The 14,152-nt window shown below is 53.9% G+C and overlaps 1 protein-coding gene across 2 annotated transcripts in view; it reads right to left on the bottom strand.

Moving 5' to 3' along the window:
• LOC116945970 (carbohydrate sulfotransferase 8-like) overlaps window positions 1-14,152 on the bottom strand; it is a 104,651-nt gene that overhangs the window by 43,036 nt on the left and 47,463 nt on the right. For both annotated transcript variants that reach the window (XM_076069632.1, XM_032960702.2), the window contains exon 2: window positions 8,530-8,863. In XM_076069632.1, the coding sequence (XP_075925747.1) occupies window positions 8,530-8,656 (127 nt within the window). In that variant the 5' untranslated portion in view covers window positions 8,657-8,863. The remainder of the gene's footprint in view (window positions 1-8,529; window positions 8,864-14,152) is intronic.

Below are 14,152 nucleotides of genomic sequence, written 5' to 3'. Positions count from 1 at the left end.
GGAAGGTAATTGCCCGATGGCTCCAGGAATGGTGGTGCACGACCGAGTCGGAGCTCTCAAACAATGCACACGAGCGAGGGCACGCAGAATCCTTGAGGGGGCGCTTTTGGAACAGCAGCAAAAAAAAAGACATCCCGGTCCGCAAGAAATAAAACAATTACAGGGAAGAGGGCGCCGCGCACGGCAGCGCATGATAAAGCGTCACTCACGGATAATTAATGACCCTCATTTAAATGGGCTGCATCAGCGTCAGCCCCTGCCTTCATTCATCAAATTTTTAGTCGCTCGCAAAAAAAATTACGAGGCAGGCATTATTATTATCGCCGCGTTTGAGTGCTGCCTGGCACGGCCGAGGTTTAAGGCACGGCCGGTTACAACTTCAATTTACGTCTCGGGACAAATTCTCCGTGCGAGAGATAAGGGGACCCGTGGGCGGGAGGGGGGGTTGGGGTGCTGAATCCGCGCCGCGTAATCAGACCCATTAATCACGGCGCGGTGAGCGAACACCGCGCCAGGTGCGTGGATTCCTGTGGGCGAGGGAACAAACAAGAAGTGACAAATAAGAAGAATAAAAAGAAGGGGAAAGAAAAAAACCCATCACATTTGTTGGCTCTGATATTTATATTTTGTAAATCTGACTTAGGGGCAACAAAGCCGGACTGCCACGTTTTAATAATCTGACTTGGAAACTGCAGAAATGTTTTCTCTCTCCCAGTTTGCGCTTGGCAGGAGAGCGAGACGTGATTGGTCACGTGAGTGCTCTACATTTTAAAGGGGGCATTGGTTGAAGGGTTTTGGATGAAAAGAGAAAATAAAAAAAACATCCCTGAGCGTGCGTGGAGTGAGATTCATGCGCATCTGGTACGGACGGAGTTCACTTACACGGCCTCATCACTGACACAGGCTCATCACTGTCACAGGTCTCTTTTTTAGTGACACACTCTCCTCGCTGTCACAACTTCTTGACAGACACAGGCTCTTCGCTGAACACAGGCTGACTCGGACAGCAACAGGATTATTGCCAATATTTCACTGGCCATCGCTCGGCCGGCATGGGACGTTATACAAGAAGTCCAATGGGCGGCAGTGGAAGATGCTCAGCCCAATTTCCCAGGATCCCTCCGACCCGTGCAGTTGCACCGGCCTGCGCGCTCCGTAAACTGCACCCGCTCGGTGCCTGCGCCCGCGATCCCCGTTTGCAGCCGCAGCCGATGAGGGCTCTCCTCGAGGAGCTGATGCCTCGTGAGCCCGCGCCGCGTCGCCCGAGGGAGAGAAAAAAAGGGCTCAGGTGGCCTAGTGACAACTTTATCAGCCCCAGGGGGTGCGGCAATCGATCAGGTGGTGCTCCAATATTTGGTTTGCCTGGCACGGTCGCACCTAGGCTACACACAGTGCATCGCGGCTCCTCGCGCCTAATCACATCGTTACATAATAACCGTCGTTCTTCTACGCCGTTGTTGAAAACAAATCTCATGGTGCTTGCCAAGGGAGGCACCACCCCCCCAACTCGTAGCTTTGGCTAACGGGGGGCGGCAGCGGGGGGGGGGGCAAGGCACCCCTTGCTCCACCCCCCCCCCTCTCGAGTTACGCTACTTGAGAGGCCCGATGCATAAAAAAGTGTTGATTTATTGTAGCGGCGGTGACTACGCCGCTCAGAGTGCAAGGGGCTGGCCTCGGCGCCGGCCGTGGCAACGACGACGGCGGTGCGGTCCGATCAGAGGTTGAACGGCGCGGGAGGGGCAGCGCGCTAAGGCGTCGCTAGGGGAGAGAGTCGAGTAGGGGGTAGGAAGGCGCGCAGCAGGCAGACTGTAATGGTGACAAATGTCGCAATATCGCCCCGGTGGCGGCCGGAGCTGTGTCAAGACTTAGCCGGGCAGCCGGTCACACCCCCCCCCCCCCCCACTGCTTGTTATCTCGTAAGGGGGCCGCCGCGGTCGTCGCTGTGGGGGCGAACGGGAATGTGGGGGAACGTGGGATGACGTAGGACGGCATAAGACGACGTAGGACGGCGACGTAGGGCGACATGAGCCGACGTAGGACGGGGACATAGGATGACGACGTAGGATGACGACGTAGGACGACGACGTAGGATGACGACGTAGGAGGACGACGTAGGACGACGTAGGACGACGCCGTAGGACGACGACGTAGGACGACGACGTAGGATGACGATGTAGGATGACGACGTAGGATGACGTAGGACGACGACGTAGGACGACGACGTAGGACGACGAAGTAGATTTTCTGTCTTAAGACGAACGCTTGTGTTGCGATCGAAGCGTCGTGATATATATTTTTTTCTTTTCTACCTACGTGACTTTACCGAAAGAACCAAAGAGTATGGATTCCTGCAGTCACGACAGATTCAAATCAAGATTTTTATATATTACTTGATATAAAAAGTACGATTCCAACAAAAAAGTACAATGCTTTGAGATGTGTTAATCGTTTCTTAAGTAATTTCATTTTGTAATAACGGTGATAATGTTTCTTAGGATTAGAATGCCTTTCTCTTGTAAATTGTTGCTCGCGGGGGATAAATTATATTTGCATGATGTGATTGGCACGTTAATTAAAACTAAAAAAATAGGCACGTGTGAGAAGATAGCTGTCAAAGTAACACGCCAGCCACGTCAACATGTGGATCGTCTCTCGTGGAAACCAGATTATATGTACCCACATATATTGTGTATGTGTGTACGTTTGTATATGGGGAGTGGTGGTGAAGCGTCTATCATCCAAAGTTGATTAGCTTTCACGGCCAAAACCAGTGACGATTATCTGAACTTGTCCTCCCCTAGGTGGACTCAGCTCTCCGATGAGTACCTGGTGCGGTGTGTAAACATCGCTACTCGGGAGACAAAGGCGGCTGGGCATGATGATGGCCACTCGCCTCATCCTGTGTCATGCCGGCATTCGTAGGTGCTCGCTAACAGCCCTTGCCCCAACCGTCTGTTGAAGGCTATACGGAGGATCTTTGTCTCTGCATGTCTTGCATCGCTATGGTTGCGTCTGTTTATCATGCACCAAGCAAATTCAAAAGATCCGCTGCATGAGGTCATTTCAAAACGTCTCCATGACAGCTCTGCTTAACAATGCGCAGATAAACCAACATTTTAGCCCTTGTTAGCATTTAATAAGCTTATCATAAATATATAAAAGTAGGAGAGAAAAAAAACCCTAAAATATAAATGAGCGTCGTATCCGGACAGGGTTAGCTCAGCTGTTGGTTTTGTTTACCGAGTTTATTATTATTATCGGGAGGCGAGTGGGTTTTTTTCTTTTTGCTCAAGGCCAGCTTTAGCTTTCCCCTGCATATGAAATGCACTGCTATTCAAACATCTTCAATCCCCAGAGGAATGGGGCTCAGGGCAAATCCACCGCGACACAAACCTATCGGCTGTTATCGTCGTATTTGTCTTCGCATCACACGCATCCGCCTCGTGAAATGTTAAGCAATACCGCGTGGCTCTCACGGACCACCACCACCACCACCACAGCGGCGGCGGGCGACAAGGTGAGGCTAACCACGTGCCCTGGTGCAGGGCATTCATTTGGACCCTCTTCTGTCCGTCTCCCTCCCTCACTCTTCATCGTCAAGCGCCTGCCTGCCTCCCACATCCCCAACCTCCCCCTGCCCCCCCCCCCCCCACAGCGCAGCAGCACCGACTACACACTCAATAATTGCACCACTGGGTCCAACCTAGGTTCATGAGTCCTGTGCCAGCCTTGCCACGTGCTGTGTAAAGTCTCCGGGGGCCTCCGCGTGCATCTGCAGAGTCACCGTGTCAGTCGATAGGTGGTCCGAGTGGCGTAGCGGTGACGAGGAACGCCGAGAGCCCCCCTCCCCGGGTCTTATTTACCCCCTCCCTGAGTGGCCCGGCGCCTGTGGGGAGCCTCCGGCCGACGGGCACTGGTGCAGTTGCAGGTACTGTATGTTGAACTTCATTCGCGCCGTGGGTAGCCACAAGCGTGCCAATCGGAGGTGCAGTCGCAGCAGCCGCACGCTCGATGGCTATGCCCGCACCACCACGCTGCGTGGCATGGACGTGAGCTGCAGGGCCAACCGCGACGAGTTGCGTCGGTCTCAACGTGACGCAGACGAATGTCAACAAATGCACGACGCATCTTGTCCCTTTCATCGGTCCTTGCCACACACTCCCCCCCCCCCCCGCCCGCCTCCACCCCCACCGGTTATCATTACATTTTGCTACAGATTTACGTTCAGAATTCTGCAGCAACCGGTACAAGATCCGGTGTTAGACAATGGCTCGGGAAGTTGATGCAGTCACTTCAATCAGCCGCTGTATATCTACGCCAGAAGGGCACGGCGTCTCCATGCGATGCGAATTGTCTGTCACACCAATCAACCCACCCTTAAATTATTATTGAACAAAATCTCAGAGCTGGCAGAAGCCACATTTTAAGTGAAAGACGAAGCGCAGTTGATATTCGTGAAGAGTCACTTTTGGTTACAGGGGCTGAAACCGTCAACTCACTCCACCCGGATTCGAACCCAAGGGTCTCAGCGGTGCCGGCTCAGACGCTCCGACCCCTGGGGCCACCGTCGCACAGCGGCCGATCGCTTCCTTGCCGTCCAGTGGCCTGACACGTGGCCTGACACGTGGAAATATTCGCCGGTTAACGTGAGCAACACATCGAGTACTTTGGTAAAGTGAACGTCGAGAGGCTTGCCTGCTGCCCCCTTCTCAAGCCACTCTGCTGCCCCCTTCTCAACTCCATCCCTGCTGCCCCCTTCTCAACCCCCCACTCTGCTGCCCCCTTCTCAACCCCCCACTCTGCTGCCCCCTTCTCAACTCCATCCCTGCTGCCCCCTTCTCAACCCCCCACTCTGCTGCCACCTTCTCAACCCCCCACTCTGCTGCCCCCTTCTGAACCCCCCACTCTGCTGCCCCCTTCTCAACTCCATCCCTGCTGCCCCCTTCTCAACCCCCCACTCTGCTGCCCCCTTCTCAACCCCCCACTCTGCTGCCCCCTTCTCAACCCCCCACTCTGCTGCCCCCTTCTCAACCCCCACTCTGCTGCCCCCTTGTCAACCCCCCACTCTGCTGCCCCCTTCTCAACCCCCCACTCTGCTGCCCCCTTGTCAACCCTATCCCTGCTGCCCCCTTGTCAACCCCGACTCTGCTGCCCCCTTGTCAACCCCCCACTCTGCTGCCCCCTTCTCAACCCCCACTCTGCTGCCCCCTTCTCGACCCCTACTCTGCTGCCCCCTTCTCAACCCCCCACTCTGCTGCCCCCTTCTCAACCCCCCACTCTGCTGCCCCCTTCTCGACCCCCCACTCTGCTGCCCCCTTCTCGACCTCACTCTGCGGCATGCACGAGCGTGAGCGCTGATTTCCCCAGCGCGTGTGCGAGCGGGAGAGTGTGGTGTGTGTGGTGTGTGTGTGGTGTGTGTGTGGTGTGTGTGGTGTGTGTGGTGTGTGTGTGGTGTGTGTGGTGTGTGTGTGGTGTGTGTGGTGTGTGGTGTGTGTGTGGTGTGTGTGTGGTGTGTGTGGTGTGTGTGGTGTGTGTGGTGTGTGTGGTGTGTGTGGTGTGTGTGTGGTGTGTGTGTGGTGTGTGTGGTGTGTGTGTGGTGTGTGTGTGTGGTGTGTGTGTGGTGTGTGTGGTGTGTGTGGTGTGTGTGGTGTGTGTGGTGTGTGTGTGTGTGGTGTGGTGTGTGTGTGTGTGGTGTGTGGTGTGTGTGTGTGTGGTGTGTGTGGTGTGTGTGGTGTGTGTGTGGTGTGTGTGGTGTGTGTGGTGTGTGTGGTGTATGTGTGGGGTGTGTGTGTGTGTGTGGTGTGTGTGTGTGGTGTGTGTGGTGTGTGTGGTGTGTGTGGTGTGTGTGTGTGGTGTGTGTGGTGTGTGTGGTGTGTGTGTGGTGTGTGTGTGGTGTGTGGTGTGTGTGGTGTGTGTGGTGTGTGTGTGTGTGGTGTGTGTGGTGTGTGTGGTGTGTGTGTGTGGTGTGTGTGGTGTGTGTGTGTGTGGTGTGTGTGGTGTGTGTGTGTGTGTGTGGTGTGTGTGGTGTGTGTGTGGTGTGTGTGTGTGGTGTGTGTGTGTGTGTGGTGTGGTGTGTGTGTGTGTGGTGTGTGGTGTGTGTGTGGTGTGTGGTGTGTGTGTGTAGTGTGTGTGGTGTGTGTGGTGTGTGTGTGTGGTGTGTGGTGTGTGTGTGTGGTGTGTGTGGTGTGTGTGGTGTGTGTGGTGTGTGTGTGGTGTGTGTGGTGTGTGTGTGTGGTGTGTGTGGTGTGTGTGGTGTGTGTGGTGTGTGTGTGGTGTGTGTGGTGTGTGTGTGTGGTGTGTGTGGTGTGTGTGGTGTGTGTGGTGTGTGTGGTGTGTGTGTGGTGTGTGTGGTGTGTGGTGTGTGTGTGGTGTGTGTGGTGTGTGGTGTGTGGTGTGTGTGTGGTGTGTGGTGTGGGGTGTGTGTGGTGTGTGTGGTGTGTGGTGTGTGTGTGTGGTGTGTGTGGTGTGTGGTGTGTGATGTGTGTGGTGTGTGTGCGGTGTGTGTGGTGTGTGGGGTGAGTGTGTGCGGTGTGTGTGTGGTGTGTGTGGTGTGTGTGTGGTGTGTGTGGTGTGTGGTGTGTGTGTGGTGTGTGGTGTGTGTGCGGTGTGTGTGGTGTGTGTGTGGTGTGTGTGGTGTGTGTGGTGAGTGTGTGCGGTGTGTGTGTGGTGTGTGTGGTATGTGTGGTATGTGTGGTGTGCCGACCGTTCGCTCGCCACTGGGCCGATTTGCGGGGGGAGAGGGAGGTTCAATTCCCATCGCTGTTGCCACAGTTTCTACGGTGAGCCATCAAGACACGTCTATTATTGTGAATTGAACAGCAGTCTCGTGTGTACGTTGAACTCCTTTCGCACCACACATGGCCCACCACGCTAATCGTATGTCCCGGGGAAGGACAGCAAACTAACGCACAAATAGCAGTTTCAAATAAATGAGTTTGTCAATCTAGATGATGATGTAAAAGTGCACACAGCTCCAGCGGCTTCCCAATATCGGAAGGGGGAGAGCGTTCCAGACGGCCGCAGAAGCCCCACCTGAAAGCGCTGCGCGATGAAGCGGCGACCGCCGTTTTTATTCGATGACGAGACAAAAAGCCGCTGCGAGGATGAACGCAGCTCGCGCGATGGTTCACGTTAATTGGCGAGTGAGTATGTGCATACGTACGTTGGACTTCTTTCGCACCGTACGTAGCCAACCGCGCTAATTTGGAAGTGCGGGTGAACTACGGCAAACTAAAGACAAAAAAGCAGCTCCATGGCTCTCTGGCGTCACATGCAATCAGTGGCCCACTGTCCAAATGTACCAACTGCCTCGGTTTTCGCGGTTGTGCTCTATAGCTCTCCGTTGTGCCTTTGGGTTATATCGCGTGTTGTCCGACGTTTCACTGCCACACGCCGGGAGAGATTCAGGTCTTTTTTGATATTCGGTTCTTCCAGACGCTCCCAGGACGTGGATCGAAACGTCAGACATCGTGCGGAAACAACACGCTGAGCACAGCACGCGATGCATCCGCGAGCACGGTGACATCTCTTGTGAATTTGTTCGTGATTTATTGAACGATGTTTGTCATTCCACTTATTAACCAGGGTGCCACAGTGGCGAGATGTTATCTCCCTCGCCTCAATCAATCAATCAATTTCTATTTTACGTGCCCAAAATCGCCCTCAATAAAGTAGGCATCGGTGCACATTACGACAGAACGTGAACGGTACCTCCTGGCATGGAGGAGGTGGTGGGTTCGATTCCGACTCTGACGCCTGTATATTTTGAGTTTGCGTGTCTCTCTCCACGTGGTCGCGTGGATTTATCTCCGGTTTCTCCGGTTTTCCCACCACTTTTGGAATCAACGTGCGTTTAGAGTTTTGGCTGCTGTACATTTCCACCTGGTAAGCCACTTCCTTGAGCTCTCATTTGTGGCCAGGTCACCTTTTGAAAAAGAGCTATACTGCTCAGTTGTCTTTACTTGTTAAAACAGAAAAAAAATGTTGAAATATAGTTGATACATCGGAACTGTGCGAGGATGAGCATTGCACCAAAAACATTCGGCGAAAACAAAATCCCCTTTCAAAAAAATTCAAGTTTGATTTTTGAGAGTGCATGACCTGACCTGGAGGTCGGATCAAAACGCTGGAGTGATTTGTTGGTCGCAATCGCTCGCGAGAATCACGTGATGACGGATGCCTGCTTTTACACCAGTGCTGCCCTTTGACGGGCGCACCAGAGGTCACTTGAAATTGATCTCAGAGGTAGCTCTGTGATATCCCCTTCCGCGATGGTTTGCCCCACCCTGAGAGATCTGAATGCATTCTTCATCCCATGCCAAGATGCCGATAGCAATTCTGGGAAAACATTATTTAAACGGCGAACAAATAAATAAATTAGTGTTCGCGAATGCAGCTGCAGCTGCCGCTGGATTGTGACGACGACGGTGGTTTCAACAAAAATAAATATTTATAAACCCATCGGACCGTTAAGTAACGGGAGAGCCACCGCGTCATTGCCGCTGGCTGAATGAGTGCGGGTCCGCTCACTTCCTGGGTGCTCAGCGGGGCCGTGCCGCCTCTGCATGTAGACGGCGAGGAGGAGGGCGGCTGCCCCGGCCGCCACGAGCCACAGGAAGGCGCGGCGAGCGGGCATCCCTCGAGACACACGCCCCATGTCGGCCACCCCCCACCCCCTCACTCGGAGCCTCCTCGCTCGCCTTCGTCTCGTCTCGCCCGCTTGCACGATCGCTCGTCCGCTTGCTCACTGGCCCGCCCGCCCGCCTGCCCGCTCGCCCGCTCGCTCGCTCGCTCGTTCGATCGCTCGTCCACTCGCTCCGAGGCCGGCTCGCTAGCTGCCGAGAATGACAGCGATTCTCCGACGCTGCGGAGACAAATTGACAGTGGCAAATTTTTACTGCCGGCGTCAGTGACCTGTAAGGCAAAATGCAATGATACCGGTAAGCACGACGATTGGGGTAAACTAAACAATAAAGTGTGGGGGTAATTACATGTAGTGGTAGTAATAGTAATACTTAACAAACAATGGCTGGAAAAAATGTGTTGTATTATATAATCAAGGGTCACCGCGCAGATGGAGCAAATGAGATTTGCTCACGTGGGTGGTGACATCACAGAGCCGTGCGCGATGGTGACAGTGTGCGGAAGCCTTCGTTTGGCAGCAAACAGATCTGGTGACGACGATGACAGCCTATGAAGATTGGGTGGCTTTCAACTTAAAAAAAAAATTGGATTTGCTCAGTCTATGCCCAACTCACGTGACCAGGGGTCAGAAACCAACATAACAAGAGGAGCCATTTTTTTGTTTCGAATTCGGTAGACAGAAACTCTCAATATTTCAAAAGCCCAAATGAACTGTGCGGTGAATACGAGTCGGCGGTGGTCCCTTTATAAACGACGTCACGAAGGGTGAGCCACATTCGGCTCCGGAGCCGCAGTTTGCCGTCCCCTGCACACGTATGTATCATGCATGTTGAGCTTCTTTCGCAACGTGTGTAGCCAACCGTGCTAAGTCGGAGGTGCGGGGACCCATCCCGCGCACTTGGTTGTTACTCATAATAAAAGTTTTCTGGGTTAGATCGCAGCCAATTCGCAATGGCCAATTGGAGACAACTTCAGCACAACGGTTGTGTATTGGAGAGGAAACCCACAACATTTACACTTTGACCACTGTGACGTTTCGCTGGTGATTACAACCAGCTTCATCAGGCGATTTGCCAGGACTGTGGTTGTGAATCGTGGTCGTGGGGAGCGGTGGTGCAGTGGTTAGGGCGCTGCTCTACGAACCAGCGACCCGAGTCCAATTCCCGCTCACGACCAACACCGGTGACGATTATTCGAACCTGGAATATCATTTTCAAATGTCTAAAATAACGTGGTTAAGTTTTTCGGAAGCTTTTTTTTGGTTTGTTAACCTAACTCACAGGGCATAGCCTTTACGTAACTCATCATCGATGTCATGGGTCTTTGTGGTTTTATTTCTGGTTTTAATCAGCCCTTACGTGAAAACGACTAAACTGAGGGCTGTGACTGACTCGTGGAGGGACCAATGCAAACTCTCGCAAAGTAAAGCTGCAATTATCAACGGTGAAGCTCACACGAAACAGGGACATTCGCTAACAGGGTGAAACCCCCCCCCACACCCCCCTGCACTATAATACCCCCCCCCCGCCCCCATCAGACGTGGAGCACAGCAATTACCGAGACGCACAGGCACAGGGCTACAGATGCCTCTCACTCACCGTTGCCTGACACAGAGCAAACCGACCACGGGCTACCAAAACAACGGGGACGTTGTCCCGCAGACCGCTCCCTCTCTTGTCGGGCCTCGCCTCCGGGCCCCGCACGCTCCCCTCGCCTCGCCGAGGGCGTCTGCCCACACCTCGCTCGCCTGCCCACGCCCCAGGCGTCTGGCGACCCAGGGAAGGCAGCCTTGACCTGCCACGCTCCCCTTGAATCACTCGTCCTGTCCTTCACTCCCTCCCTCTCTCTCCATCTCTCCTTCCCACCCTTTATCTGTCTTTCTCCCTCCCTCTCACTCCCTCCCCCTTTCTCTCTGTCTTTCTTCCTCCCTCCCTCCCTACCTCTCCCTCCCTCCCTCTCCCTGCCTCCCTCTCTCTTCCTGCGGGACCAGCAGCAACGGACGGCTGCTTTGGCCGTAACGATGACAGCGGGGCAGAGGCACGCTCCCCGCGCCGCGTGGTCGCACCTGCGCCGTCTGTTCCGCCGCTGGGCAACGGCGACGCCTTTTGGGTGGTGGTGGTGGGGGGGGTGAACAGATTTGCGAAGCGTGGAAGCTGAATCTTCACGGGAAGAGCTCCAGCGCGGCCAATGCCGTCTGCCGCAATTGGTATGAAACCCCGAAACGTTGGCCCCGTATCGACCGGCCGCTGGCGCTGTCGCCATTTACCTGGGCACGTCAGCCGCACCTGTGATCCGGGTTACGATATTTTGACGCTGATCGTCGTTGGCAGGGCAGCCGGCTCCGTTTTAGCCAGCGGCATATTGCGTGACGCGCCGCGCGCGGTTTGTTACGCGAGCGGACCGATGTCAATCCTTTACGTTCGCTCCGTGCGCTCGTAATGCGTGACCTTTACATTGTTTGCGTGTTCCTCCATGTGCACGAGCGTCACGAGCCCGTGTTCTCTCCACTGCTTGATAAAATAAATCTCCACCATACCACTGCCCCCCCCCCCGCCCCCCCACGGGGATGGGGGGTGGGGGACACCCGTTGCCATTTCCTTGCGATCGCGCGATGCCACAACCCATCTCTGCCTCGCGCGTGAACTCCATCTCATCGCTCCATCTCCACGGTGGGAATCCTCTCGGGGGGGGGAGGGGGGGGCGAGATGATCTTTTCTGGCTGCCATTCTATCACCGATCTCGACCACCTCCCCCAGGAAGGATCACGTGATCGCACAACACCGCTGGGTTTCGTGCTTGATCCGAATCCAACTCAATGTGGACATTGCACTGCGATCGCAATCATCGTCCCCTCTATGGCAGACTAATGCCCGTTTTGCTCGAGTCACCGCGTGCTCACAGGGACAGCTGCCGCTGGGGGTGCCCCCCCCCCAAATCGCGTTGCGACGAAATGCGACGTAAAAGCGCTCTTAAGATGCCCCAGCGAGAAGTGCGCCCTGTCGAACACGATCCACGATCGTGGCTCTCCATCAGTGCGCGCTATTCGTTGTCTTAGTGGAATTCCAAGCAAGCATAATGCTGTACGTACTCGTCCAGATAAATAAAGTAAACGTATTAAACAACGAGAAACAACCAATGCTTCTTTTCACAAGCAAGGAATTGGTATTAACACTGCATTAACAATGTGCATAAGAAGAAGGGAAACGTCTTTTCCTGTGCTGTGCGTGAGTGTGCGCTGGAGTTAGTGCCTGACTGGCCTCGATAGGCGCTCGCTAATGACACTTGCCATCGCAGTCTTATATAAATGTCTGTATCTCGTGTGCTCCGCATTGCACTGGTTAGTTTCGGCAGCAATTGAGTTGCAGTGGGTAGCAATCCGCATGCAGCAGCTGCACGGATTGCCGCATCGCAACACCGTACGGCGTCGCCAGAGCTTGGGGAGGCCTTCATCCAGCAGTGGATTGGTCATGACCGACGACGACGACAGTAGTTGACGTCATGCGGTTAGGTTAGTGTCCTCTTACGATGCCCGCGTGGTTACCGCGCTGCGAAACCGGGAAACCTAGGAGTGATTCCCAGCCGCGGCTAACAAGATCAGTGGTATCTGAACCAATCCTGGGCTATTCCACTCGCCACCGCCTTGTTTCACCAACTCGCACTGACCAGCGTGGTCAAGTGGGACGGCAGCACCCAGTGACCGACACCGCATAGGGAGGCCTTCATCCAGCAGTGGATTAACAACAAAGGGCCGCGCATTCGTCATTATCGAGGCTTCATTTCTCACCCGATACATTTGTGGAACGCTGTTAGTCAGCCTTGGAGTAGGGATTGGCGGCGTAAGGCACTACCAATAAAGCACCGCACACGGTATACCTAATAATAATAATCCTATATCATTGCGCTCTCTATTCACACAATCCTATAAACGGGTTTACAGGAATGCGGAGTTACAATGAGGACATGTCCTCGTGATCAATGATGACAATATGGTGGGATGGATTTTTTTTACGTGACAAAATCGTTCCCGGGACGGTGTTCCGGACCGTTCCGGCTGAAAATGAAAGGGCCTATTACCACGATTACGCCATTGAAGTGCCTTGAACAACGGTAGCAGTACCCTGGTGAAATCGGCAAGCAATGTTCAGCGTGTGCAGCTTAGTGTGTGGTTCAGAGTTGTCTTGGGAGGCAACAGATGGATTCGGAGGCTGGGGTATTGAGGATGCCAAGACATCGCATTGCCGCGCACGCTCCGTGTGGCTGCTGAAAACAGCTTCTGGTGCCTTCACTTTAATTCCACATTGTTTATCACCTGCAGCATTTCACACACACACACACAAAGCAATGTACCAATCTGCCAACCTGTCATAAATCCATCTGTGTGCGTTTGTCTACGCATACGTCTGCCTGTCCTTTCGCCTTAAGTTGCGGTTGCGTATGGACGCTGGGTGACTTTAGATTGTATTTGCGGTGTCTTCTTTCCAGTCGGGAGTCCCTGTTGTCTGCCTGTCCGTCTAGCCGTCCATCTATCTCTCAGTCCGCCCTTGCGTGCAGAGACGCACTTGTATCGATACGCTGCGTGAATCCAACATGGTATTGTATTCATTTCAACCAGGCATCTGTCCATCTGTCAGTCCGCAGTTGCATTTGGATGCTATAGAACATCCAAATTGTACTTGTCTTCAATTCTAACCAACTGTCCATCTGCACACCTGTCCATGTGAAAGTTCGTCACCTCGCCTTTCCCTGTCTATCTCCCGGCCTATCCCCTCCCCCCCCCCCCCCCCCCCCCGAGTCGGCCAGTCTGTATCGCTGGCTTGTTGATTTGTCTGTCTTATCTGTGTAAGGCAGCAGGGAAAATTACCAAATGTGATTTTAAGAGCTTGACTCATCCAATCCGTAATCACACCTCGGTAAGCAGCACAAATCCCATTCAGCAACCTCCACCTTTAAGCGGGGCTTAGAGGTGGGCTTGGGGGTTTTCATCTTTCAATCCTCATTCCATTTGCAACTCCACCTGAATTTAAATCCATTGCTGATCTACCTTAATCTCTCGAACTCAACATTTATTTACTTTGTTTAAGAAAATGATGCCCCCCCCCCCACCCCACTTTCCCTCGGGAGCCCGCGAGGACCAATCGATGTTCAGTGCGGTTAGCGGCGGTCGCGAACGCTAGAGCGCGCTCGCTCTCCGATGTCCGACGTTTCGGCCCGTGTGCCTGGAGCTTCTTGTTAAGCACACGAAGTGAAACTTTGCGCGTCATTGCCCACGTGTCTGTCTGTCAAGCTGTCTGTACGTCCTTCCGTCTGGAGATGTAATTCCGTGTCGGTTCCGTGTAGATTCCACAAGTGTTGCCTTCCTTCCAACCAGGCATCTGTCCATCTCTCCGTCTGTCTGCCTGTCTGGTCGTCGACTCATCTGTCTCTCTGTTCTTCTCTCGGTATCCGTCCGTCTTGGGATACATTTAGATTACCGGGAGCTTCCTCGTTTTCATCGTCTTCAGCTCTTTTT

Source organism: Petromyzon marinus, chromosome 25 (assembly GCF_048934315.1).
Source record: "Petromyzon marinus isolate PM22_M1 ecotype Great Lakes invasive population chromosome 25, UKy_Petmar_22M1.pri1.0, whole genome shotgun sequence".
NCBI lineage: Eukaryota > Metazoa > Chordata > Hyperoartia > Petromyzontiformes > Petromyzontidae > Petromyzon > Petromyzon marinus.
This window is presented reverse-complemented; position numbering and strand designations above follow the sequence as displayed.